The sequence below is a fragment of the Neophocaena asiaeorientalis genome, unplaced genomic scaffold (genome assembly GCF_003031525.2).
Source record: "Neophocaena asiaeorientalis asiaeorientalis breed wild unplaced genomic scaffold, Neophocaena_asiaeorientalis_V1.1 scaffold156, whole genome shotgun sequence".
NCBI lineage: Eukaryota > Metazoa > Chordata > Mammalia > Artiodactyla > Phocoenidae > Neophocaena > Neophocaena asiaeorientalis.
In genome coordinates, this window is record NW_020173773.1 from 830,627 (window position 1) to 854,775 (window position 24,149).

At 49.2% G+C, this 24,149-nt stretch overlaps 1 protein-coding gene across 5 annotated transcripts in view; it reads left to right on the forward strand.

Moving 5' to 3' along the window:
• The window catches only part of LOC112403901 (carboxyl-terminal PDZ ligand of neuronal nitric oxide synthase protein-like), a 301,211-nt gene that overhangs the window by 260,366 nt on the left and 16,696 nt on the right, over positions 1-24,149 (forward strand). For all 5 annotated transcript variants that reach the window (XR_003004013.1, XM_024751627.1, XM_024751628.1 and 2 more), the window contains 4 exons: positions 10,927-11,093; positions 13,054-13,233; positions 20,116-20,281; positions 21,702-21,854. Coding sequence is in view for 4 of the 5 variants with exons in the window: in XM_024751627.1 (XP_024607395.1) it covers positions 10,927-11,093; positions 13,054-13,233; positions 20,116-20,281; positions 21,702-21,854 (666 nt within the window). In the remaining variant the exon portion in view is untranslated. The remainder of the gene's footprint in view (positions 1-10,926; positions 11,094-13,053; positions 13,234-20,115; positions 20,282-21,701; positions 21,855-24,149) is intronic.

A 24,149-nucleotide genomic window follows, 5' to 3' on the forward strand; every position in this document is an offset into this window, starting at 1 on the left:
TTTCCAGGTACAAAAACATATTATAAAGCTATAATAGGTAAAACTGTGCTGATGCATGAATAAGTGCGTGAATGGATCAGAACAGAAAGCTCAGAAATAAACCCAGACACACATGTTGACATAGTGTGTGATATAGGTAGAACCCCTATGGAGAAAAATGTGGAAATCATTAATTTTGGAAATTCACATGATTTGACCCCCAAATTACCCTCAAATTCCCTTCAAAGAATTCACGTTAAGGGTAAACCCATACATGTATGAAATAATGCATACATAAAGTTACATAAGCAAAGAATTTGTTATAAAAGCAAAAAATCGGAAATAGCAAGAGGGGATTTTAAAATAAATTATGGTTACAAATAATGGGATATTACACAGACTTGGTGTACTCTATGAACTGATAAAAAGTCATCTCCAAGATATTTTGTTGAATTAAAAAAAAAATCAAGGTGTAGAACTGTGGATATGACACGCTACCAATTACTGTAGAAAAATATATACATGTAAATGAAAGTGTGTGTGTATATATATGTATATATACATGTACACATGAAACCATTTATGTGCCTACTCTGCATAGAACATCTCCAGAATGATACACAAGACACTGGTTACTGTGGTTCATTCTGCAAAAAGGAACTAGGTGGCGATAGTGGGAGAAAGATGTACTTTTCATTATACCAGACCTGTAGCTGGCCATGTTGCTCAGAGAACAGAAGCTGATCTGCTCACTTCTGAACTGGAGGATTTGCCCTCAGAGCTGCTAGCTGGAAAAGATTGATACCTTTACGTTATTGACTGTTCTTTGGTAATGCCCTGCTCCCTTGTTGGTGGAGAATCATAGCTAAGCCTCAGAGGCTTTCAAACCCACAGTACCACTAGCAGCCAGGATGCACATATACAAAGAAATTCTAATCAAAAAATAAAGGGCATTGTCTCTGGTGAGGCCATTTATTCCTGGAGTGAAAGGAGTTGGACATAGGGAGGTTACCTAGAGGTTGAGTGTTTGAACTGTGTTCTTATCACGGAACTCCTGTCTGTGGAGCTTGATCTAGCCTCCGAGCACCTAATCAGAACTAACAGCCATTTGCTAAAGAGATCAGGATGGTATGGTTTGGCCTTTCGGAGAGAAGAGCTGGATAGCATTTCATATAGACTATTCTGAGGGGTAGGAGGTAGGCTATTCCCTCCTGCAGTGGGAGCTACTCCTTCCTTCCCCTTCTAGACCCTGCAGGGGTCTTCTGGGTGGGGGTGGGTTGATATGATTTCCTGTGATACTAGGCAGGATTCTCTCTGGGGGTGAGTAGAGATTCCAGTAGGGATCTCTTCCTATCCTTTTCTCCATCTTGTCTCCCCCCACTCCTCCCCTAGCACCCTGAGTGTATCGTGTACCCTCCAGCCGTTGTCAGTGCTGTTCCATCTGCCAGTGGTTCCTGCATTTACCCCAGGCAGCCATTCTACTTATCCTTCACTATCCTGTCTTCTGGGAAGCCTGCCTTCCAGCTTCCACTGTCCCATTCTCTTCCTCTCCCCTTCCCGAAAATTTAAGCACTTTTTTCCTCCAGGTTCCTATGTTCTTTTCACTCCTGGCTGATGCTGTTAACATTAGCATTTAGCCCACTGTCTACCAGATACATAGTGTCCTCCTGTCTTCAGTAGAGTGCAAGCTCTGGGAGGGTAGGGACTGTTCCTGGCATAATAAATACTTGTTGAATAAACTGGTAAACATGGTCAGTGATTGTGGCAAGGGATGTGTGTCATTTTAGTCATTGTCAACAGCATTTATTCAGTGCTTACTCTGTGCCAAAATGAGCATGGAGATTGAGTAGAAATTTCAGCAGGGAGTGACTTCTAAACAGTCCCCTTGATGAAGAACGATGACCTTGGTTTGGGGGGAGTAGGTAGAATTGAGGTGATGTAGCCTAGAGGGTGAGGGTGGAAGGCTGAAGAGAGTACTGATGGTGATGAGTGATGGTGGCTGAGGCTGCAGATAGAGGCCAACGTGGCTACACTCTTCTGACTAACAGGTGGTCAGCGTCGAGATAATGGGCCCATCAGCTACACGCACCTCTCCTTTTATAACCTTTTTGGTGATAATTTTTTCAAATTACAGTAATATATGTGAGATCTCAGGTATTTGGCACCTTCTGTATACCATTCTCCCTAAGAAGAATGTAACTGATGTTCATTTTAGGGAAATGAAACATCTCGGTTCATTTTAGGGAAATCTATCAGGCCCAGTGTAGTTGCTTCAGAGTTTAAGATGTCAAAGCACTGAGTATATATCTCTTTAAGGAGGTCAAGCATGGGTTGGATATGCTCTCCACATATCGTGTTGGCATCTCTGCAGAGTAAAGGGAGTGGTAGGGGCTCTCCCCAACTCATGTAAGGGAGAATCTGGCCTGTGGAGTGATGTGAATTGTATTTTTCAGGGAGATACACACACACACACACCCTATTTTAAGGAATTGGCTCATGTGATTGTGGAGGTGTGGCCAGTCCAAAATCTGCAGGGTAGGCTCCAGGCTGGAAGTCCAGCAAAGAGTTGCAGTTCAAATCTAAAGGTGGTCTGCTGGCACAATTCCCTCTTCTTACAGGGAGGTCAGTCTTTGTTCTGTTAAGACCTTCAACTGATTGGTTGAAGCCCACCTACATCATGGAGGGTAACATGCTTTACTCAGAGTCTACTGATTTAAATGTTTACTCTCGTGCGAAAAATACCTTCAGCGCGATATCTAGAATAATGTCTGGTCAAATATCTGGGCACCATGGCCCAGCCAAATTGGCACATAAAAGTAACCATCATAGAAACGAAAAGGCAGTGTGGCATGATGGAGAGAATGTTGGACCAGCAGACTAGAGAAGCAGCTGAGAGTCTGGGTTCTGGCACCTGAACAGCTGGGCTTGAATCCTAACTCTACCACTTCTCAGCCGGGTGATCCTCAGCAAACTTTATAGTCTCTCTGGATCATTCTTATCTGCTAGGTGTTGGGAGATAATGCATGTAAATCAGCATCGTGCCTAGCCTGTAATACACTCTAAATACACATTAGCTATTAGCCAGTTCTCCAGTTCAGAGTCTCAACTACGTGACCCCATCTATGGACAAGAAGATCTCTGAAGTCCCATGATTTTATGACAGATCCACGTTAAATGATTAATCAGGTGCCCTCTGAATGTGGTGTAGTGCCACTGCCGTGAAGTGAAACCTACTTTGAGTATCAGTGCTTGGAATTCTACAGATCTAAGATGGGAAATGTTTTCTTATCAAGCCCTGTAGTCACTTCCCCTTTACAGCCCCACTTGCTTCCATACTGTCTATAAACTGATAGGAACACGTTCCTTTTTCCCATAAATTCTTCACCCAGAAGAATTTATTGACTCCATTAGGATTTTTCTCTGTAATGGGGTACCTTGAAGCTCCACAGTGGAACTGTCGGTTGGCAGGTTTTCTTTTCCTTTTAACAAGAATCTTGCTTCCACGTTAGGGAGCTTTCATTTAATGCAGTGTTTATCTTTCCAGTGGAGCTGCCCCAGGCAGGCCGTTTGTTATGCAGAGGAAACTTGTTTACTCTGGAGGAATTGGAAAGTGCGGAGGCTTTGCTATCTTCTTTGATGTCTTGTCAGCCCTTTCCCTTCTGGGTTTCGGGAGTGCTTTTAATGAAGGTCCTCACTTTCATTGTGTGTGTGCTGCCTCTCTCTTCCTTTCTCTGCCTGCCTTTTTTTCCTCCCTCATTCTTCCCACCGTTCCCTACCCTGGGGGAGATTTATCTTTTGTATCTTTTGACAGCAGCTGCCCTTGGCCAGTACCCGGGGCACAGAGCCAGGTGGGGCCACTGCCCCTGTTCCTCTTGCCTTGCTTTGCCCTGTGCAGTTTCTTTGACTCCTGGAGAGGGTTTCCTGGGAGAGATCCCGTTCCCCTGGAGGCGCCCCTCTTCCCATGGCAGCAGACAATCCAACGTGGGGAAGGGCTTGGAGCCCTTTGGAGATTAGAGCTTCTTAGAAATAAAACTCTTGCCATCTAGACAGTGAGCAGTGGATTCAGGAGTATTTACTGTGTACCTGTTACATCTGCTGGACCTGGGCATCTGGCTTATTCAAGCAAGCACACCACTGACCTTGTGTCACTTCCACGCTCCCACCACACCTGCTCTTCCATCTCATCAGGCCACCACTGCCTGGTCCTTTGGTTCTCCTTAGTTTCAGTTTCCTTCCTTCCTTCAGCAGATGTTTATCAAGTTTGCGCATATTCTGGGGATACTGTGAACAAGACAAGGTTTCCGCTGGTGAGGAGCTCACACTGAAAGTTGGGGTGGGGGATCAAACAGATGACAAACAGGACCATTTTAGGGGATGTCAATGCAATGAAGAAGATAAAGCAGGGTGGCTGAGACTACAGGTGGAAGCAGTGAGCCTGTTGGGAGACGAGGTGGTGCAATGGTTAAAAGCACCAAGCCTGGAGCCAGACTGGCAGGCTTTGAGCCCCAGCTCCAGCCTTACCGGCTATGTGCCTCAGTTTCTTTATCTGTCAAATGGGGATAATAATAGTGCTTAACTCTCAGGGTGGTTCTAAGGATAAGTGAGTTAAGACATGTAAATCCCTTAAACTAGTGCCTGGAACACAGTCAGCACTATTTGAGTTTAAGCTATTGCTCTTGCAGTTTTGAGGCAAAAAGTGGCCATTTCAAGTACTTTTGGACTGAGCTGATAATCCTTTTTTTTTCAACCATTTTATTTTGAGGTATAATTGACATGTAAAAAGTTCTGCATTCATCCAACAGTACCTGTCCATTTTGCCCTGTGACGCTGGTCCATTACACATCTGTGGTCCCCAGACTTGGCCCCAGGCTACTTTGCCATTCAGCAGTCCTTCTGCCTTTCCCTTATCCCCAGTTTCCGTCTTGGTGGACGATGTTCTTCTCCTGTCTGAGATTAACCTATTCACTGCCTCTGCTTTTCCCCTCATCTCGCCTCTTCTTAAACACTGAGCCATCAGCTCTCTCCTAAATCATCACCTGAATCTTCTACTGTGCTGACTTTTCCCCCCGCTGCACATAGATAAGGTCAAGTCTTTTCCATCATAAAAAAAACAAAAATCAAACCTTCCTTGTCCCTGCATCTCCCCCAGCCTATCTCTTTCATCTCCATAGTCAAGCATCTTGCGAGACACATTTATACTCATTGTCTACGTTTTACCCCACCCTCGCCATTAGCCCTTCAACCTCCAGTGATCTGGTGTCTGCTGCCTGCCAGTCCTTCCTGAAACGACCAGTCCAGGTCACTGAAGGGCCACCTAGTCGGCAAATTGAACCAGCCTTTGTCTGCAGTGTGCACCACTGGGAATGAAGCACTCCCCTTCCCCAGCTTCTGGGGCCCCCCACCGCCACCCCGCACTCTTTCCTTTTTTCTCCACTAGCTGCTTTCCAGCATCCTTTGTAGGTTCTCCTTTCTACCTACCCCTCAGGTGTGGGGATTTTCTCCTGGGATTGGTCCCTTTGCTCTTTTTTGACTGCCCATGGTTTTAACTCCAGCCCAGACCTTTTTCTTGAACTCTCCACTTACGGATAGTGGATATCTCCAGTTAGCTGCTACAGACTCTCACAGTTTCATTCTCTTATCCGCAATCTCCTTCTCCAAAATTTTCCCTAAAGGATGCCAGTCTCTACTCAGTCACCTAAATCAGAGTTTTAAAACTCATTCTATATGTATTCCTCTCTCTCTTCCTCCCCATCTCCTCCTCTCTCCCTCCCCCTTCCCCACCCACAGACAGTTGGTTACCAAGTCCTGTGATTTCTGCGCCCCTGAAGGTATTTCAGATTTGTCCCCTCTGTTCTGTCTTATGCCACCTCTTTAGCTTAAGCCCTCATCTTTCTCCCCTAGAGTATTGCTTTCTATCTTGTCCCTTATAGATCTATCCTCCACATCATCCCTAGGTGAAATTTGAAAAAATGAAAATCTTTTGGTATTACTTAACCTGCTTGCCTCCCTTCAAGATCAGCTCCTGACTCTTCCTGGTCAGGTCCCTCCCGCAGAGTCATTTGCAGTGTCTCCAACCATGCTGTGGACTTCTGTACCTCTGTGTCTTTGCCCCTGCCTTGCCCTCTGCCTAGAGTGCCTTCCATGGCCTCCCCTCCCCTCTGCCTGCTTCTTCACCTGCCTTAGCTGGTACTCCTTCCTCGGGAGGTGTTTCCCCTCTGCACAGGCTTCTCTCTCACCCGCCTGACTTACATGTTCCTCTTCTGTTGCCCTGCACCCTGGATAGCTCCCTCGTAGGTGATACATCTGTGGTGTATGTCTGTTTCTTCCATCAGGCTGGGGAAGCATTGAAAGCACAGATTTTGCTTATTCATCTTTATGCCCAGTGGACTTCTTTTGTATACAGGGTTCTTAACAAATACTTACTGAGTAGATGAATGAAATCAGCATGTCTAGAGACTATTCAGTGTATCCAGTATAGTTTAAATAAACAGTTTAAAAAGCACCACCCCCTACCCCAAGTCCAGTCTTACCTGTCCCTATTACAATTTGAAATCCATAGTGCCCAATCCTGTAAGTTTCCTGATTTTACCAGAAGATTTTCATATCATTTCTTGTCCCTTGGGCTTGTCGATATCAGGAACATCGCAAATACCAGATTTTGTCCCTTGTCTGATAGGACCTGAAGAAGACCGTTTGTTGTGGGTCCCTTTTCGAGATATTGTGTTATCTGATACACTGACAGGCACACACACAATAATAATATCCCTCCATCTAGCTTGTTCTTTCTCTCTACCCCAGCTTTACCCTCCCCCCCCGCCCCGGTTCTAACAGATCTGTTACTATACAGGCATACCTAGGAGATATCGCGAGTTCAGTTTCAGACCACAGCAATAAAATGAATATTGCAATAAAGCGAGTAGCACAAAGTTTTTGGTTTCCCAACGCACATAAAAGTTATCTTTACACTATACTGTAGTCTATTAAGTGTACGATAGTATTATATGTAAAAAACTGTACATACTTTTAAAATACTTCATTGCTAACAAATACTATCATCTGAGCAAACCGTAATCTTTTTGCTGGTGGAGGGTCTTGCCTCAGTGTTGATGGGTGCTGACTGATTAGGGTGGTGGGTGCTAAGGTGTGGGGGGGGGGCTGGGACAGTTTCTTAAAATAAGGCATCAGTGAAGTTGGCCACATTGGTTGACGCTCCTTTCACAAACAATTTCTCTGTAGCAGGCAATGCTGTTTTATAGCATTTTACCCACAGTAAAACTTCTTCCAATATTGGAGTCAATCCTCTCAAACCCCGCCACTGCTTTATCAACTAAGTTTATGTAATATTCTAGATCCTTTATTGGCATTTCAACAGTCTTTACACATCTTTGCCAGAAGTAGATTCCATCTCAAGAAACCACTTTCTTTGCTTATCCATACGAAGCAGTTCCTCATCTGTTCAAGTTTTATCATGACATTGCAGCAATTCAGTCACATCTTCAGTCTCCCCTTCTAATGCTAGTTCTCTTGCTGTTTGCACCACATCTGCAGTTATTTCCTCCACTGAAGTCTTGAACCCCTCAGAGTCATCCATGAAGGTTGGGATCAACTTCTTCCAAAATCCTGTTCATGTTGACATTTTGGCCTCTTACCATGGATCATGGATGTTCTTAATGGTGTCTAGAATGGTGCATCTTTTTCAGAAGATCTTCAAGTTATTTTGCCCAGATCCATCAGGAGAATTGCTATTTATGGCAGCTATAGCCTTATGAAATGTATTTCCTAAATAATAAGACTTGAAAGTTGAAATTACTCCTTGATCCATGGGCTGCAGAATGGATGCTGTGCTAGCAGGCGTGAAAACAACATTAATCTCATTGTACCTCTCCATCAGAGCTCTTGGGTGACCAGGTGCATTGTCAATGAGCAGTAATAATTTGAAAAGAATCTTTTTCTCTGAGCAGTAGGTCTCAACAGTGGTCTTAAAATATTCAGTAAACCATGTTGTCGACAGATGTGCTGTCATCCAGGCTTTGTTGTTCCATGTGTAGGGCACAGGCAGAGTAGTTTTAGCATAATTCTTAAGGGCCCTAGGATTTTCAGAGTGGTAAATAAACATTGGCTTCAACTTCAAGTTGAAGTCACTGGCTGTATTAGCTCCTAAAGAGCATCATCAGCCTGTCCTTCGAAGCTTTGAAGCCAGTCATTGACTTCTCCTCTCTAGCTATGAAAGTCCTGAATGACAGCATCTTCCCAATATAAGGCCGTTTCCTCTACGTGGAAAATCTGTTGTTTATTGTAGACACCTTCATTAATGATCTTAGCTAGATCTTCTGGGTAACTTGCTACAGCTTCTACATCAGCACCTGCAGCTTCACCGTGCACTTTTTCCTTATGGTTATGGCTTCTTTCCTTAAACCTCATGAACCAACCTCTGCTAGCTGCAAACTCTTCTTCTGTAGCTTCCTACCTTCTCTTAGCCTTCATAGAATTTAAGAGAGTTAGGGCCTTGCTCTGGGTTAGGCATTCACAACTTGGCTAACTGTTGCAAGAGGGAGGCCTTGCTTTTGACCTATTTTGGCTTTCAACACGCCTTCCTCACTAAGCTTAATCATATCTAGCTTTTGATTTAAAATGAGAGACATGTGACTCTTCCTTTCACTTGAACACTTGAGGCCAGTGTAAGGTTATTAATTGGCCTAATTTCCTTATTGTTGTGTCTTAGAGAATAGGGAGGCCCAAGGAAAGGAAGAGAGATGGGCAGGGCGGCGGGGGTGGGTGGGAGTGGCTGGCAAGTGAAGCAGTCAGAGCACATTAAGTTTACTGTCTTATATGAGTACAGTTTATGGTGCCCCCAAATAATTATAAGCAAAGATCACTGATCAGAGATCATCATAGCAAATAATGGATAGCACCTAATAACAAATAATGAGAAAGTTTGAAATATTCTGAGAATTACCAAAATGTGACACAGACACAAAGTAAGCAAATGCTGTTGGAAAAATGGTGCCAGTAGACTTGCTCAATGCAGGTTTGCCACAAACCTTCAGTTTGTAAAGATGAAATATCTGTAAAGTGCGATAAAATAGGTGTGCTTGTACTGTCTACCCGTTAGCTGTACTAAATCTATACGACTCCAAATGTGATCATCGAAGAGCCCACTGAGTGGCAGGAAGTCTCTCAAAAAGCAGTCCCATAGTTGGTGACTTCGTGTACGTCAGGCTTGGTTTGGGAACTCCACTAGTACAAAGAAAATGGCTGAGAAGTTTGTTTCTTAATGACTCCCCCAGAAGCAGAGCTAGAACCTAAGAGATTTTCCAGTCCCTTCTGGGCTCCTGGCCTGGGCATCTCCAGACCCTCTGGAGGGCTGCTTAGTTCTCGTCATTAGGATCTCCAGGGGTGAGGGGCAGCCTCCTCTTATAGCCCACTTCCCTGTTCTGCTACCTTGTCGTGACACTGTTGCCTTTGTTAGTGTCTACTGAACACCTTCTCTGTGCCAGATCCTTGGGAGCCATGAATGAAATACACCCTTGGTCTCAAGATCAGAAGGGCAGAGTTGCTATCATGTGCTAATTAAGTGCACTGACAGATGGATGCCCGGTGCTGTAGGAGCCAGTCCCTCCTGATGACTGATGGAGATCTCTCCTCAAAGGCGGGCCCAGTTCACCCTGCTCACTCCTCTGCGGGCAAGGAGAATCAGAGGCTCAGTTCCCAACACCATCCACCCACGAGTTATCCATCGGCCTCCCTCTCACAGGATCAACCTCTTCATCATCAGGAAGGTCGCTTCTGGGTGCAGGAGATGGTAGGAAGCAGCCCACTCCCTATGTTCCTGCCGGCTGCTTTACAAAGGAGCAGAAGAGCTGCCCTGCCAGGTCATGGTCCAGGGCCCTCCTTTCTGTTACATGCCATTGCAACCCTTAGCAGTCCGTCTCCCAGCTCCCAGAGCAGCCAGGAGGAAAACCAAGCACACTGTTGGCTTTCTAAATACCACCTTGCTTCCCCCGATGACTCGTATGGGTTTGCGTGAGAAGACTTGTTAGGACTATTTGTTTTACAAGGCAGGCCCTCAAATGACCAAAGCCTGGCTCCCTGGGTTGGCCTTAGGGTTAGGGAATCAACTCTTCGTACTTGCTACTTACATTAGCCTGTGTAGTTTTATGATTGGTGCTTGGTCTCTGAAGCCTTTTAAGAAGTTTTATTTGAAGACAGTAGTGATGAACCTAATCCCAAATGTAGAGAAAAAAAAAATGTTTCCTGGGAAATGCCTGAGAATTGCCAGGTGTTTTTATAGAGCCCAGGAAAGAGAGAGGAACAGGGAATGAAGAAAAATAAGAAACAGTAGGAATTTCATACACATGCTGAGCGTGTGATCAAAGACATGGTCACTGTCTTCGGTAGGAAGGGGCAAGTGGGAAATAGACAAGACAAGGCATGAAAACCAGCCACCTGTCTCTCCTCTGCCACTGCCGCCTTCTCCAGGGCCCTTCCCTAGCTTCTGCTCCTGGGGGATGGTCAGAGGCAGGCTCTGAGGATGGGAGACTGATGTACTGTGTGGGATGGGGCCTCGGATCTCCTTGCCCTTATTTTTCAGGCCTGCAACCCTCCCACCCACCTAACTCAGCCTCCACTGTATAGTTGAAGGAACTGGGGCCCAGGGGGTGAGGTGATTTACCCCTTATCTGACAGCCCGTTAGGAGCATGGCAAAGCAGTCATGTGCAGACTTGAGGAAATGGTGTCTTTGTTTCTGGACTTTAAAAGGATATTAAAATGAGAACATCTTATTGGATTGGAAATTTAACAGACTTGAGTGAAAAGATATGTGAAAACGTTACAAAGCCAGTGGAGTCCCTAGTCGTGACACAGCTGAAAACTAAAGTGTTGGGAAAGTAGGACGTTCTTCTTAGTGTGACTGTACCCCTTCCCTACCCTCTCTGTTGTCCCTGTAGGCCGCCAGCTCACCGGAGCCGAGAGGGCCTCCACGGCCACCGCAGAGGAGACGGACATCGATGCAGTTGAGGCCCCGCTCCCAGGGAATGATGCCCTGGAGTTCAGCCGAGGTGTGACTGACCTCGACGCGGTAGAGAAGGAAGGAGGCTCCCATACAGACTCCAAGGTAAGCCGGAGGTGGCCCACCCAGGTGGTCTGCACGCATATCACCTCCCAGAGCAGTTTGTGTCACAGCCTCAGCCACTGTCAGTCACCTCTTAAGCCTGCCGGGTTACCTTTAGAGTGAGGCGCTCCCCAGCACCGTGGTGGTTCCAGAGCATGTTTTACTTCCTTTCAGAGGGGCCTAACTTCTAGAGATTCAGTCCCCGCGTGTTGATGCTAGACGCTGCTGCGTGCCAGGATGCCACAGAGCTCATTGCTGATGTGTGCCACCCTCCGGGGTCCCATCAGCCCTGGGTCCCCTTCTTCTCAGTGGAAGCCCCACCTTTAATGGCACCTTGTCGCTGCACAATACCTGTGCATGGCTAATCCTTGCACCATGTGACGTGATCCCCGGGGGCTTAGCTGAAGGAGCAGAGTGAGTTAGGGCTGCCTCTGCCTGCCGCTAGCGGTTGTGTGCCTTTGATGCTCCTGGGGAGGCTGGAGATTGGTCCCTTGGAGGTTAGAAACTGGCAGACCACCTCAGGCATCATCAATTTCAACCTCGTATCGTAGGGGTGAGATGATGGATGCCCTCAAGGAGTCCCTGATAGGATCCAGGTTAAGAAACTAAGAACCTCCAACCCGAAGACAAAACAACCCCCCCCCTGCACCCCCCTCACCCCTGCCAACAGGAGGAAAATACTGACAAATTCCCCTTCCTGTAGATTCCCTGCCAGTTCCCTGTATCAGGAGTGCCTCTCTTTCCTCACCATTGCAATGCCTTTTCTGAAGTGGAAGTCATTAGGCTAGTTCATCAGAAGGAGAAACCTATCTAGTTTGAAGGGCAATATTGTTCCAGATTGTCTGCCTGATGTCTTCTTTGGTGCCCAGTTTGTACTCTGCAAGTGGCAAAAGCCTTCTGTCACTGGGTGCTTCCTCTTGCACATCTGAAAAAGGACCAGCAGCAGAGCTGCCAGAAATCAAATTCAACCCTGTGCTTGAATCCTCTGGCTCACAGAAACCGTCTTAATGAAAGTGTCCAACTACCAGGAGGGAGACAGGAGGGAAGGGAATAGAAACTGCTTTCCCCTTTCAGAGAGAGGATCTCTGCAGACCACTATCTGTGTCCCGACTTGCTTCCCTGGTGGTTCTCACTGTGAGAGGAGGCCGTGCTGGGCTGGAGCGCCTCCCTCACTTGTGGCCAGCCCAGGAGAACCCTGCAGAGCCTGGAAGAGGGAGCCCTAAGAACACAACAAAGTAAAGGTAGAAGCCGCCCCGTAGTGGGGTGGTAGGTAGCTGTCTTTCATAGAGACAGATCCCTCTAAGTCCAGAACCTCAAGTGACTCAACAACATGGTATAGTTGGAAGCTATGGGCAAGTGATAGGATGATCTCAGCTGCCTGGTCTCCCATCACATGGCATCAGGTGTCCAGATAGGGTTTTCTGATTCTGTGGTCCCAGCCCAGGCCATCAGATCATCATCTCCTCTGTGGGAGTCTGTCCACATTTCCACTGAAGACGTAGCATTGCGGCTTCCCGGGTGGCGCAGTGGTTAGGAATCCGCCTGCCAATGCAGGGGACGCAGGTTCCAGCCCTGGTCCGGGAGGATCCCACATGCCGCGGAGCAGCTAAGCCCGTGCGCCACAACAGTAAGCCTGCACTCTAGAGCCTGAGAGCCACAACTACTGAGTCTGTGTGCCACAACTACTGAAGCCCACGTGCCTAGAGCCCGTGCTCTGGAAGGGAGGCCACTGCAATGAGAAGCCCGCACAATGAAGAGTAGTCCCACAACTAGAGAAAGCCCACGCACGGCAGTGAAGACCCAATGCAGCCAAAAAAAAAAAAGGACGTAGCATTTCCAGCTCTTGGTTAAAAGCGGGCCATTTCACCCCACCATCCTACATGCTGTATGTATTAAAGGCAGAGTGAGGCCCCTAAAGGTGGCGCCTACCCAGGGTCATGCCGTGTCTCCTCTTCTTCGCCAGGTCTCAGCCCGCCCCCAGGAGCCCATGCTGACAGCCTCGCCCAGGATGCTTCTTCCCACTTCTTCCTCGAAGCCCCCGGGCTTGGGCGCGGGCACACCGCTGTCCACCCAGCACCAGATGCAGCTCCTCCAGCAGCTCCTCCAGCAGCAGCAGCAACAGACACAAGTGGCTGTGGCCCAGGTTCTCCTCAGCCTCCTCCCTACTTCGCAGGCTCCACTCTCATGGGCTTGACGCGCCTTCCTTAGCAAGGGGCACAGGGCAGGTTTACAACCTAGCGAGCTGTGAGGGATGGCTCCCGCTGTTGGGTCGTTGCTTGTTGAGGAATGGGGGCGGCAGGGAGGGGAGAGATGGGGGACGCGGTAGAAATGGGAAGAAGTGTTTTGGCTTCCCGTGTACCCCCGCTCTGAGTTGGGCTTGGCTGGCTTGGCTGGATGTTGTTGGATAATGGTTTGAACTTACTAAGGAACAAGATGCACATAATTTCACCCTTCCTTTCCTACCTTCATTTGCTGGTGTTTGGGGTTGGAAGGGACGCCTCTGGAGTCAGGACAGATGTGACTTTGTGATACCACTCTTAAAAGAGTTTAAAGTATGAATTTGTCCCAAACACCCTTGCAGAAGCTACCACCCTGGAAACCTTGTCCATAGGGATTTCCATGCCTCTGTTAGTCATCTACGCATTCCAGGAAGGATTTTTTTTTTTTTTTAAAGATTTCTCCAAGCAGAATTTGATACCATACTGGCCTGGAGTTCATTATATTGGGATTTAACTTACAGGAACTTAGGCGTAGTATTTGAGCCATAATGAGAAGAGTTGGCTTAGATTTCAGGAGCCAAGTGCTGTTGGAGCCCTGAAGACGTGTTGCGCTGCTGCTGCTTTAGAAAGGAGGGGTGAGCTGATTTCCCTGCTGCTTTTAGCAGGGATGCCTTTCGCTTGCTTTCTGTGCAGGGCACGGTAGAGTCCACATCTTCCTTGGAACTTGTGAGTCCGAGCTTCATCTTCTCTATGGGCAGTCGGGGAATAGTGAAGACACAATCATTTGTACCGTTTACAGGCTGAATTCTGTGGTAGGAGTCAGACAGGGTGAGGACCTGGGTGGGTAGATGCAGACAGTGAGGAGGAAGGTGGGGTCTTCAGGCTTTGGAGAGTTGGTGAGAGATCGGGAAAGGCAGCTCTATGCATCGACATTCTACATCTGGTCGACCAGGCTGGCCTTCTGCGTTCTTGAATGAGAACACGAAGACTTCTCTAGGGAGCTCTTATCGATCCTCATCGTTTCTTCTCCTTACTCGTCTCGTGACCCTTGGGTGGAGTGAATCACCCAGGCGGAGCCGTCCTTTCCAACACATACCCCTTGAGGAAGCATCCAGCAGCCTACCCAGAACGATGCAATGACTTGGGTCTTGAAAAGACCTTCTTTGTAACAGTCTCACCCTGACCTGGGCCTGAGGCCCAGCCTCATGGGTGCCTTTTGCAGCCAGGTTTCAAGAGAGGAAAATCAGTAGGGCACTGCTTCCAAGGGATTTGAACCTTTTTAAAAATCCAGACCATGAACCCAAAAGGATGTGTGCTAATTCTAGGAGGATTCGCAGGTGTTCCCAAAACAGCAACAAAGAGGAGGAATGTCATTAATGGCTTCTTATATTGGGGGGAAAAATCATCGCCTTTCGTCAGATAACACAGTTCATCTCCTCTAGTTACTAACGGAGTGGCTGTCCCGAGAATCCCCTCCTCCCAGGTGTGATGGCTGACAAGAGCAGAAAGCCGGCGTGCTACAGCACGGGGCCGTTCAGCAACTCATGTCATTTCCAAAGTTTCCCATTAAATATAAATCCATCCTCCAGCCATGATACTTTTCTCCTTCAGCATATCAGTTGCCAAGTAATTATTATTTATCTAAGAACGGGCTTGATGCGTATTCATGGTGAATATCATCGGAGAGGCATTTGAATGTGAACTCACTGCTTAATACTAAAGAGAAACTGTTTGCACATGTACAGTCTGCACAAGAAGAGTGCTGTGGCAGTTAACGTACTCAGCGAAGCCACAAGACCTGTAAGTCTCCCACAGTCAGGATGAAAGTCTAAGAGTGGTTCTCTGGCCCAGAATCAAGCATCTGTCTCAAGCAGGCGTCACTGCCCTGGCCCTATTTTAATTGCCTCTGTCCTTGAAGACAGTGAAGCTAGGAGAGGGGAAGAGCACGGTGCTTGCAGTTTACTTGATGAGCCTCTCTCGGTTCCAGCCACTTCCACAGGCTGGACACCCTCAGCCTCTCCTGCACTTGGAATCTGTTGATTATAGTTGGTGGTGTCCTGGTTGAGTCTCAGTTCAGGCAGTGACATGATTGAAAGGCCACCAGAGTGCATCAGTATCCCACATGGATGAAATGACTTGGGGTAGGGATGTAGACTTCTAAAATCTTCAGGTCAGACAGCACCTTGAGGTCTTCAGAGAGCTTCTGGAGCAGATTCCTCTGCCCTTCTCTCCCTTCCTCATAAGCAGTCTCTTCAGTTTGCCCCTTCCTTTGCTGCCCGGGAATGAAGCAGCCGTATTATTGTAACCTCTCAACTGGCTTTCAGCTCCCCTGTCCTCCGGACCGATTCAGTCCTAAACCAGCCTTCAGCGACAGGCTTCTCTGCGTGTTCCTCTCCCACTCTCTTTGTAGCATTTGATCCAAGGGCTTTTTATTAGTATCCATATCTTTGGGTATAAACGATATAAGATTCATAGGTGGACTAATAGATAGGTCTTCTTGACATCTTTCATGCATTTAAAACATATCAAATCTGGCATACTTGGTTTCTCTGCACAGTGTCCAGTATGAGGTCAGTTTTTACTTGTTCTGTCAGACTCTACTGCCATCAAACTGCAAGGTTTCTTTCTTCGTTAAACTACCAGCAGTCCTCAGAATTCCAATGGGTAATACTGTGATCTCAGCACTTCAGTGGGAACGTATTTTCCTTTGCTCTGGGGCATCCAAGTCCTCCTATGTGGCTCCCAAGAAGAGCTAAGGATAAAGATAGTTTCTTGCAAACAGGTGCACTCTTGGGGTCCCTTGTTGCATGATTTATGCCCCTCTCCCCCATTTATTCTCACAGGCCAGTCTGGTTCTACTGTTATCAATGGAGCTAGGCTTAGATCTCCTTCACAGCATTCTGATTTGGCCTGAGACCTCAAGATCTCTCCCAGCCTCTCCCTAAATTGGTTCAGAGCTGGCCTAGAAAGGGGCTGTCCTGGCCTTAAAGGTATCCAGGCAAAGGTTTCGCTCAGCTGCCTCTTAAAAGCATTTCTAGATTAGATATCAGTGTGTAAATAGTGAACCCCAAGCCCTTTGGACCACTTTCCCTAACCCAGCATGAGGCTTGCCTGGCTGCACTAGCTTCCTGCTTTTAGATGGACCAGAAGTTCAAGGGTGTGAGCGAGAGTATAGCCAAGCCTTGAACCAAAGCTGGGATGTAGCTGGCGCCCGCATGGCCACGGGCTGGGCCCACACAGCTCCAGAATTGATCCAGGCGCTGTGGCTGACTGGCAACAGTTAAGTAGGCCAGGCTCCTTCACAGTTTGCCAGTTCCTGGCCTAGCTCATGGGGAAAATGTTACACCGCAGCTCAGTGTTGCTATTTAAAGATTTCTCCTCTACCTGTGCCACTTGCACTTGTTCTGAGACAAGTGGTTGGTTACCTGTGCTTTGCAATTGTGTATGCTGTAGTTAGAGGAACAGCGCTAAAAACCCTCCACACCCCGCCGAGGCCCTAGTTTTAGCATCTGGCCTCATGGCTTCCCCCAGTCCCCAGCGCCCTGGGTGCACTGCCCAGGTCCCCTGCCTTGTGCATGCTGAGACAGCGCTGCCTGCCTCCGCTTGTGTGTCCGGTGTGTGTGTGGGCAAATCGCTCTGGTTCTCCTCACTGCCATTTCCATGTGCCTGCCGCTCCCTAACTTCAGCCTGGGCCTGCCCCCACTTCTCGCGGAGGAGCTGGAGTCCAGGCAAGTAGGCTGGAGAGCCAGTGGGCAGTGGTCTGGTGTTGCTGGGTGGGTTGAGGGTGGGTATCTGAGTTTTGGGAAGTGGCACCCCAGCTGGAGGGCACAGGGTCGAACTTACGCTTGGAGTGCTGTGGCAGGAATGCAGAACCGGACACCGCCCTCCAGGCGTGGCCCTCCCGCGGACTTAGATCGTGACCAGGATAAGTCATTGCCAAAGACCACACAGCTCTGGAAAGGCCAGGCTAACTCCTGCCTTTCCAGAAATTGATATGGCCTACATTAAATTGCCTCACATGTAAAGGAAGTCTTGGCTGTTTTGTCCCAGCTTGGCCTGGTCTGGGTTCTCCTGTGGTGTGCAGACTGGTGCAGCGACAGGTCGGAGCCTTATGCCTGCTGCCACTTTTGGCGGCTGCAGGAGCAGAAGGGCTCGTTAGCGCTGGGGTTTAGGCAGCAGCAGCAGCGTGTACTTTCTCATTCCCAGGGTTTGAAAATGCCCAAAATGTCATAACGACGTTTGCAAAGCTAAAGTTCTTATTTAGTCTGGCACGAGGAGGACTCAAACACGGCATTTTTCATGGTGCTGAGTGCCAGTGGATTTGTGATGAAAGCATTTGATGTACTGTACCCCCACCACTAGAATGGTTACCTGCAAAAGAAACTTCCAATTTGTTTTCCCCTGGCTTCTGCAGGAGGGAATTCCTCTTTTGTTCCCAGTCCTAATTCTCTGACTTCCCAGCGGAAATCTAGAGATGTTCTTCAGTGAGCCTTTAGTGAATGGCCCCTGGTACTGACCACTCCATACATCTGGATGTGAGATACCAGACTGTCCGAGCCTCTAGCCAACCCTCTCAGTTGAAAGATGGAGAAAGGGAGGTCCAAGTAGAAGTGAATTACCTGCAGTTGCGTAGGGAGTAACCAACAGACTCAAGTGTTCCAGCTTCCGTTGGGATGTTCAGATGTGGGGTTCAGGCACCCGAGTCTGTAGCAAGTGTGTGCAGGGAACCCTCCAGAGATGCCAGTTAGCGGTAGGCAGGATTCTCCACGTTTTCTGTTTACATGCATTGAAAGTTTTGTTCCACATTTATGCCTAATGTCTCGGTTTTGTTCCAAAGAAAATAGAAAATGGATAATTAGCAATTCTGTCTGCTGGGTACATTCCTTTCAATGATACTCTTAGTTGGAATAAGTTACATTACTTGCAGATAGAAGGTTAAGGTTGGCCTTTCCTCTGGGGGCCCTTCTGGGGGTGGGCTTCCCACAGCAACTGTCCTGTTTCTCAGAAGCAACAGGATCTGAGGGACTCTCGGGTGAACTACCTCCATGCCTCAGTTTCCGGGGAAGATAGAGGCTTAATAGCCATCCACCGTCTGATATCCAGATCGAAATATTATTGCCACTCTTTTTTCTCTGTTCTCACCCTTCTCTAGATCTCTCTTTAGATTATCTGAGGCAACAGATGAGGCTGATTTCTGGACCAAAGTATCAGTTCTGCCCTTAGCAGCACCTGGTGGAGAACAGATTTACTTTAGATTCCTTAGGCATCCGCCCCCCCCCCGCCCCCCCCAACCACCGAGGGAAAGATCGGCCTCACCTTGGGAGCCACTAATGGAAAGTGGCAACTAATCTCGTTAGTGGCCCCACTTAGAGGCAGAGCCAACTGCAGGATCAGGTCCTTAAATCCGGGCAGCGGGAGAAGCAGCCGCTGCATCCAAGAGTATGGTCTCCGAGTGCTGGCTGCTGGGAGGGCTGGCAGGACCCTGGGTCAGGCTTGGCCAGACGGTGGGGCGGACATGGTCTTTTACTCCCTGATAGAACGTGAATCTCTTTGGAGCGGATTACTCTTCAGCGATCCAGAGCATTTGTTGTCTGAGCCAGAGAATTGGCTTTTCCAGTTCCTTCCTTCTCTCTCCTCCGCTCCTGGTTGCGGCTCTCCCACCCTGCTCACCCTGACTCTGTGTCTTTATCCATACCATGTTTTCGGTTCAAGAAAACGCTCTTTCCCACATGCCTTGGTCCAGGCCACCAAATTCATCAGCTGTGCTTATTCAGGGACCTTCAGAAACCCTCCTCGAGAACCCTTTATCCACTTCTTAGCAGAAAAATCACGTATGTGTAAACATTGTCATCATCTCGTGACTCAGTTTCTTCAAACCAGGGTCCTGACAGAATCACCCCACCTCTCCTCCCACTGAATTGTATCCCCACACCCAGATTGTGCACGAAGAGCAGACCCTACTGGGCCCTGAGCATTCGGGGTATGCCATTGCCAGGTGCTCTACCATGAGAAGGCGAGAGTTGATGAGGGTCCCCCTCTTCTCATAGAGGGCGTCTCTGTAAAGCTGTTTACCTCAGCCCTGCCGGGGTTGCTGGATGAGGCCCTGTTATGAGTCAGTCAGCAAACGTTTGACATTTGCCAGGTATGAAGCATGCTTCCAGGTGCCCTGAGAAATAAAAAGGGAATGGAAGGTCAGGGAAGGAAGCTGACACTCACCCACAGATGTGGAAACACAGACCATGACAGCCATTTCACTGACTTAGAAAGGGCATGTGTAGGGCTTCCTATTTCTCACGGTATTTGGATGCGAGGAAGGGAAGAGGGAAGATTGCAGGGGGTTTACTGTGACACTGTTCTTAGCTAGTGGGTCAGTATATCAGTTTTTGGTTTCGTTTTTTAAAAGAGAAGAAAAACGTACCTGCCTCAACACAGCAGTAATACGTTAGCTGTCAAAGGAGTTCCGACAGGGATGGAGCAGGGGGCAGGGTCTGGGGCCCAACTCTTTCCTACCTTTTGCTCGTGGTGTGGGGCTCTGAGTCGTGGGGCTCTGAGTCGTACATGAGTGACACATCGTGGCCCTCACTCAGGACAGAGAGAGATCCAGCGAGCAGCTTCTTTTGGCTTCTCCTCTGAATTGCAAGCCCGGGTGCCCATTTTGCCCGGGGCAGGGCTTCTTTGTCTCGAATTGGACGTGGAAGGTGTCTCTGGTCCTGGCCGTCCACCAGTGACTCGCGTTTGCATTCACGTGCCTCCCTTCTCTCTGTCCTGTCTTCTCGCTGTCTCCTCTGCCTGCTCCTCCCCTGCAGGTTCACTTGCTGAAGGACCAGCTGGCTGCTGAGGCTGCGGCGCGGCTGGAGGCCCAGGCTCGCGTGCACCAGCTCCTGCTGCAGAACAAGGACATGCTTCAGCACATCTCTCTGCTGGTGAAGCAGGTGCAGGAGCTGGAGCTGAAGCTGTCGGGACAGAACGCCAGTAAGCCGGGGCCCTGCCCAGCCTCACCTCCGTGGGGAAGCTCTGGAACCACATGTTCTCTTCCCTAAAGCTTTCTGGGGGTGCTTTATTGGACCCCTGACCTGACCTGGTATCCCAGCAGAAAACAAAGGCAGCTCTGTGTGTCCCATTCGTACATTTCATGGAGTTATAAAAAGGCAGGGCCAGAGAGGGGCTTGGCTGCCTTCTAGCCCAGTGCCCAGACTTGACCTTGAAAGTCCCCGGGAGTCACGACCGCATGTTCACCCAGCCTCTCCTCGATGGGGGCCCGGGCTCTTTACACGTAAGCTAGGGCTGCCCGTTTCTTTCTCAGGGGGCCTTTCCAGTCGAAACACGCTGAGCACCTATCGTGAATCGTGGTCTCTGTGAGCTCTGCAGGAGACATCGAACCGTTTAGTAGTTTACTCTCCCCGCACTATTTGACAACTCGGCAGCATAGAAAAGGCTGGCAGCAGTCCGTCTGTTTAATGGATAAGGCAGAGGAGTAAACTGTGGCCAGCTAGCTCTGCTGATTAGTGGCAGAGGTTGCCTGGCTCCCAGCCTGAGATGCCTGCCTCTACTCGCAGCCACCCCCAGGCTGCACTGAGAAGTACTAGAAGACAGCGTGTCTCCACCCCTTCCTCCTGAGCTTGTCCCTGGGTTGTCTGCTGCTCTAAGTGTGCACCGGCTGTGGACCAATATCCATTGATCGTATACATAATCTCATTTAATCCCTATAGTGGTAGGTGGTGCTGTGCCCATTTTACAGATGAGGAAACGGACTCAGAGAGGTTAAGTAACCAGCCCACAGTTTCAGGCCTAGCAAAGCGTGGAGCCCAGATTCAGACCCAGGTCTAATGCTTTCCCTGTTATACCAGTAGTTCTCCCAAACGATCCCGTGAGCTTTTTAAAAAATGGATATTCCCAGATCCAACCCACAGAGGTTCTGCATTGGTAGATCTGGGGCAGGGCTGATAACTCTGTGTTTTTAAAGTGGCCCAAAGTTACGGGTTGGGAACCGCTGTACTTCACCGCTCTGAAAGCCTCTCTGGATTTTTATTTTTGTTTATCAAGGCCCTGTTGTATTCTAATTAATGCCAGTTTACAAGGTTGCACTAAGTGTTACTACATGCTTTTAAGGTAGCTCTTCAGTTGGTTCCTTCTTCCTACCACACACCCCATTCAAGGCGTCCACGGACCTCACCAGCTGATCATGTGCTTATCGTTGCCCTGCCCTTACCACCTCCCCTGAGCTCGTCCCCTTCAGCCTGGCGTGTCTGTGCCGTGTGGGGTGGAAGGAAGGGCTGAAGAGCCCCTGTGAGGGTTCGCTCAACTGGCCAGGGACCTGGGTGGGCCAACGGTGGCTTCCAGACCAAGCAGCTTGCTAATGTCGCCCCTTCCCCCTCTTCTCCCCCACCTCCAGTGGGCTCCCAGGATAGCTTGCTGGAGATCACCTTCCGCTCTGGAGCTCTTCCCGTGCTCTGTGACCCCACGACCCCGAAGCCAGAGGACCTGCACTCGCCGCCCCTGGGCGCGGGCTTGGCCGACTTCGCCCACCCGGTGGGCAGCCCCTTAGGTAGGCGCGACTGCTTGGTGAAGCTGGAGTGCTTCCGCTTTCTCCCGCCCGAGGACACCCCACCCCCTGCTCAGGGTGAGCCGCTGCTGGGCAGCCTGGAGCTCATCAAGTTCCGAGAGTCAGGCATCGCCTCGGAGTACGAATCCAACACGGACGAGAGCGAGGAACGCGACTCATGGTCCCAGGAGGAGCTGCCCCGCCTGCGGAACGTCCTGCAGAGGCAGGAGCTGGGCGACAGCCTGGACGATGAGATCGCCGTGTAGGTGCTGTGGTGCTAGCAGGCGGAGGCCGTGGCCGAGGTGTGGAGGGGCCAAGTCTGGCTGCTGCCCGGGTAGGGGCTGCCGGCGAATGCGCACTGCTGAAGGATACCCAGGGGACCCGAAGCGTTTACGGTTTCAGAAAAGGATTAGGGTTTTGCTTTGGAGGGTCAAGTGGGGAAGACATTGGATTCCCAGAAGTGAATCAGGTCCTGCCTCCTGCTTGCGACTACTGGGTGGGTGGGGGTTGGGCAAGGGGCCTCTCAGAGCCCATGGCTTTGGGAGAGGGTCCCTCTTGAGGACCACCGGGCTGCTGAAGGACCTGCTCCCTGCCCGCTGCATCATCAGGCTCCCCTGCTCTGTCGTGTGATGCCCCCTCGCCGCCCCCCCTACTTCTGTGGTCCCGACTATGAAGGGAAGCCATCGGTACCTTCTCAGGTACTTTGTGTTTGGATATCAGGATGCTACCAGTTGCCTAACTCTCCCCGACCTTCGTGGGAGGAATTCCTTCTCTAGGCCCTTGCAAAGATTGTAGAGGTCGAACGCTCTAGGCCGAAAGACAGGGTAGTCCTTTCAGTGTGAACGTGGAATCGGGATGTGTCACATTGCGGGGATAAGCTTTCAGATGAATTGGATCCAATCACTTTCTCTAGGTGGGCTTCAGGTGTTGCTCCTGAGGGAGACTGGGAGTGAAAGCCCGTGGGGAGGACAACCTCTTGCCTGCCCCAGATCACTTAGCTCTGACTCCTCAGTGTGGATGCCCTGCCCACCGCCTGCCTGCAAGTCCAGCTCAGCCACATGGAGGCTGGAAAGCTGCCCTCTCTCCCCTGTGTCCTGCCTCAGGGGCTGTGCCAGCTGAAGCCTTTGTAGCACTCTTGCCTCTATAAAAGCCTCAGAGACCCGGAGCCCCCAGCCTTACCTCTCAACCTGTCCCTTCCACTGCACAGTAGTGATCAAAAAAAAAAAAGCAAACAGAGACTGGTAGCTGAGACCACTCAAGTCCACTCTTCAGAATCACTGCCACTTAAGTCAGACACGATAGTCACTTTGCCCTTGACCTGTCTCCCTGTGGATGCATGCCTCGAGCACACCTGTAAAAAGTGCCAGGTGCAATTCTCTTTTACCATCTAGGCCTAGAGATTACCACCTGGTACAGTGAGCTGATTGGGGTAGGGAAGGCTAGCTTACTTGTCCTTGGTTCCAATGAGGCCCTAAGTGGCTGTTAACAGATTTAAAGGTGCCTGAAGAGAGCTGAGACATGCTAGTGCCAAGTGTTGGGGAAATAAGTCTTTATCTTGGACAGCAAACCACAGACCTAGACTGCAGTATTATTTGGGGATCAGTTGGCTGCAAAATTGAGTTCTTCAAGCCTAACTTGGCTTTATAAAATATAGAAATGAAAGTGCAGGTCTTTTCTTAGAGCTACAGTTGGATTTCTTCTAGACCAGAAAGTCCAAATTAAGGAAATAAATGTAGCTTTGTGTTAGCCTTCCTTGGTGCACGAGGGTGTCCGCGGAATGGGACGGGTGCGTGTGTGTGTGCATGTGTGTACACGTGTGCTGGCATTGACACACACGTGTGAGGGAAGGTGTATACGTGTGCATAGGCTTGTGAGAAGTGACCAGAGAGAAGAGAACGGGAATCTCCAGGGTGTTTGAATCAACAGTAGATTTGTGTTCTTTTTCTAATGTGCATTTGGTTGGAGAGAGGTGGTCCTGTTTTTGTTATACTTTCTAATTAATCATTGGAAGTAGGTCCAGGTACACAAGGGAAGGAGGAACCATGAAATCAAAGGAGAGAGGTTAGGAGTCCGGTTTGGCTGAGCCTCTCTAGCTAGCTTACAAAATCCTACCCGGGCTTCCTTGAGTGTGGGACCTCTTAGCTCATTAGAATTTGGGGTGTTCAGGGGAGTGGAAGGTCTGGCTTCTTCAGGCCCACTGCCTGCAAGCAGGGGCTGAGGACAAAGCCAGAGGCCAGTGGATTAGGTGTGTGGAATGTGGTAGGAGAAGGCTTCTTTGGGATGGGGAGAAGAGTGGGT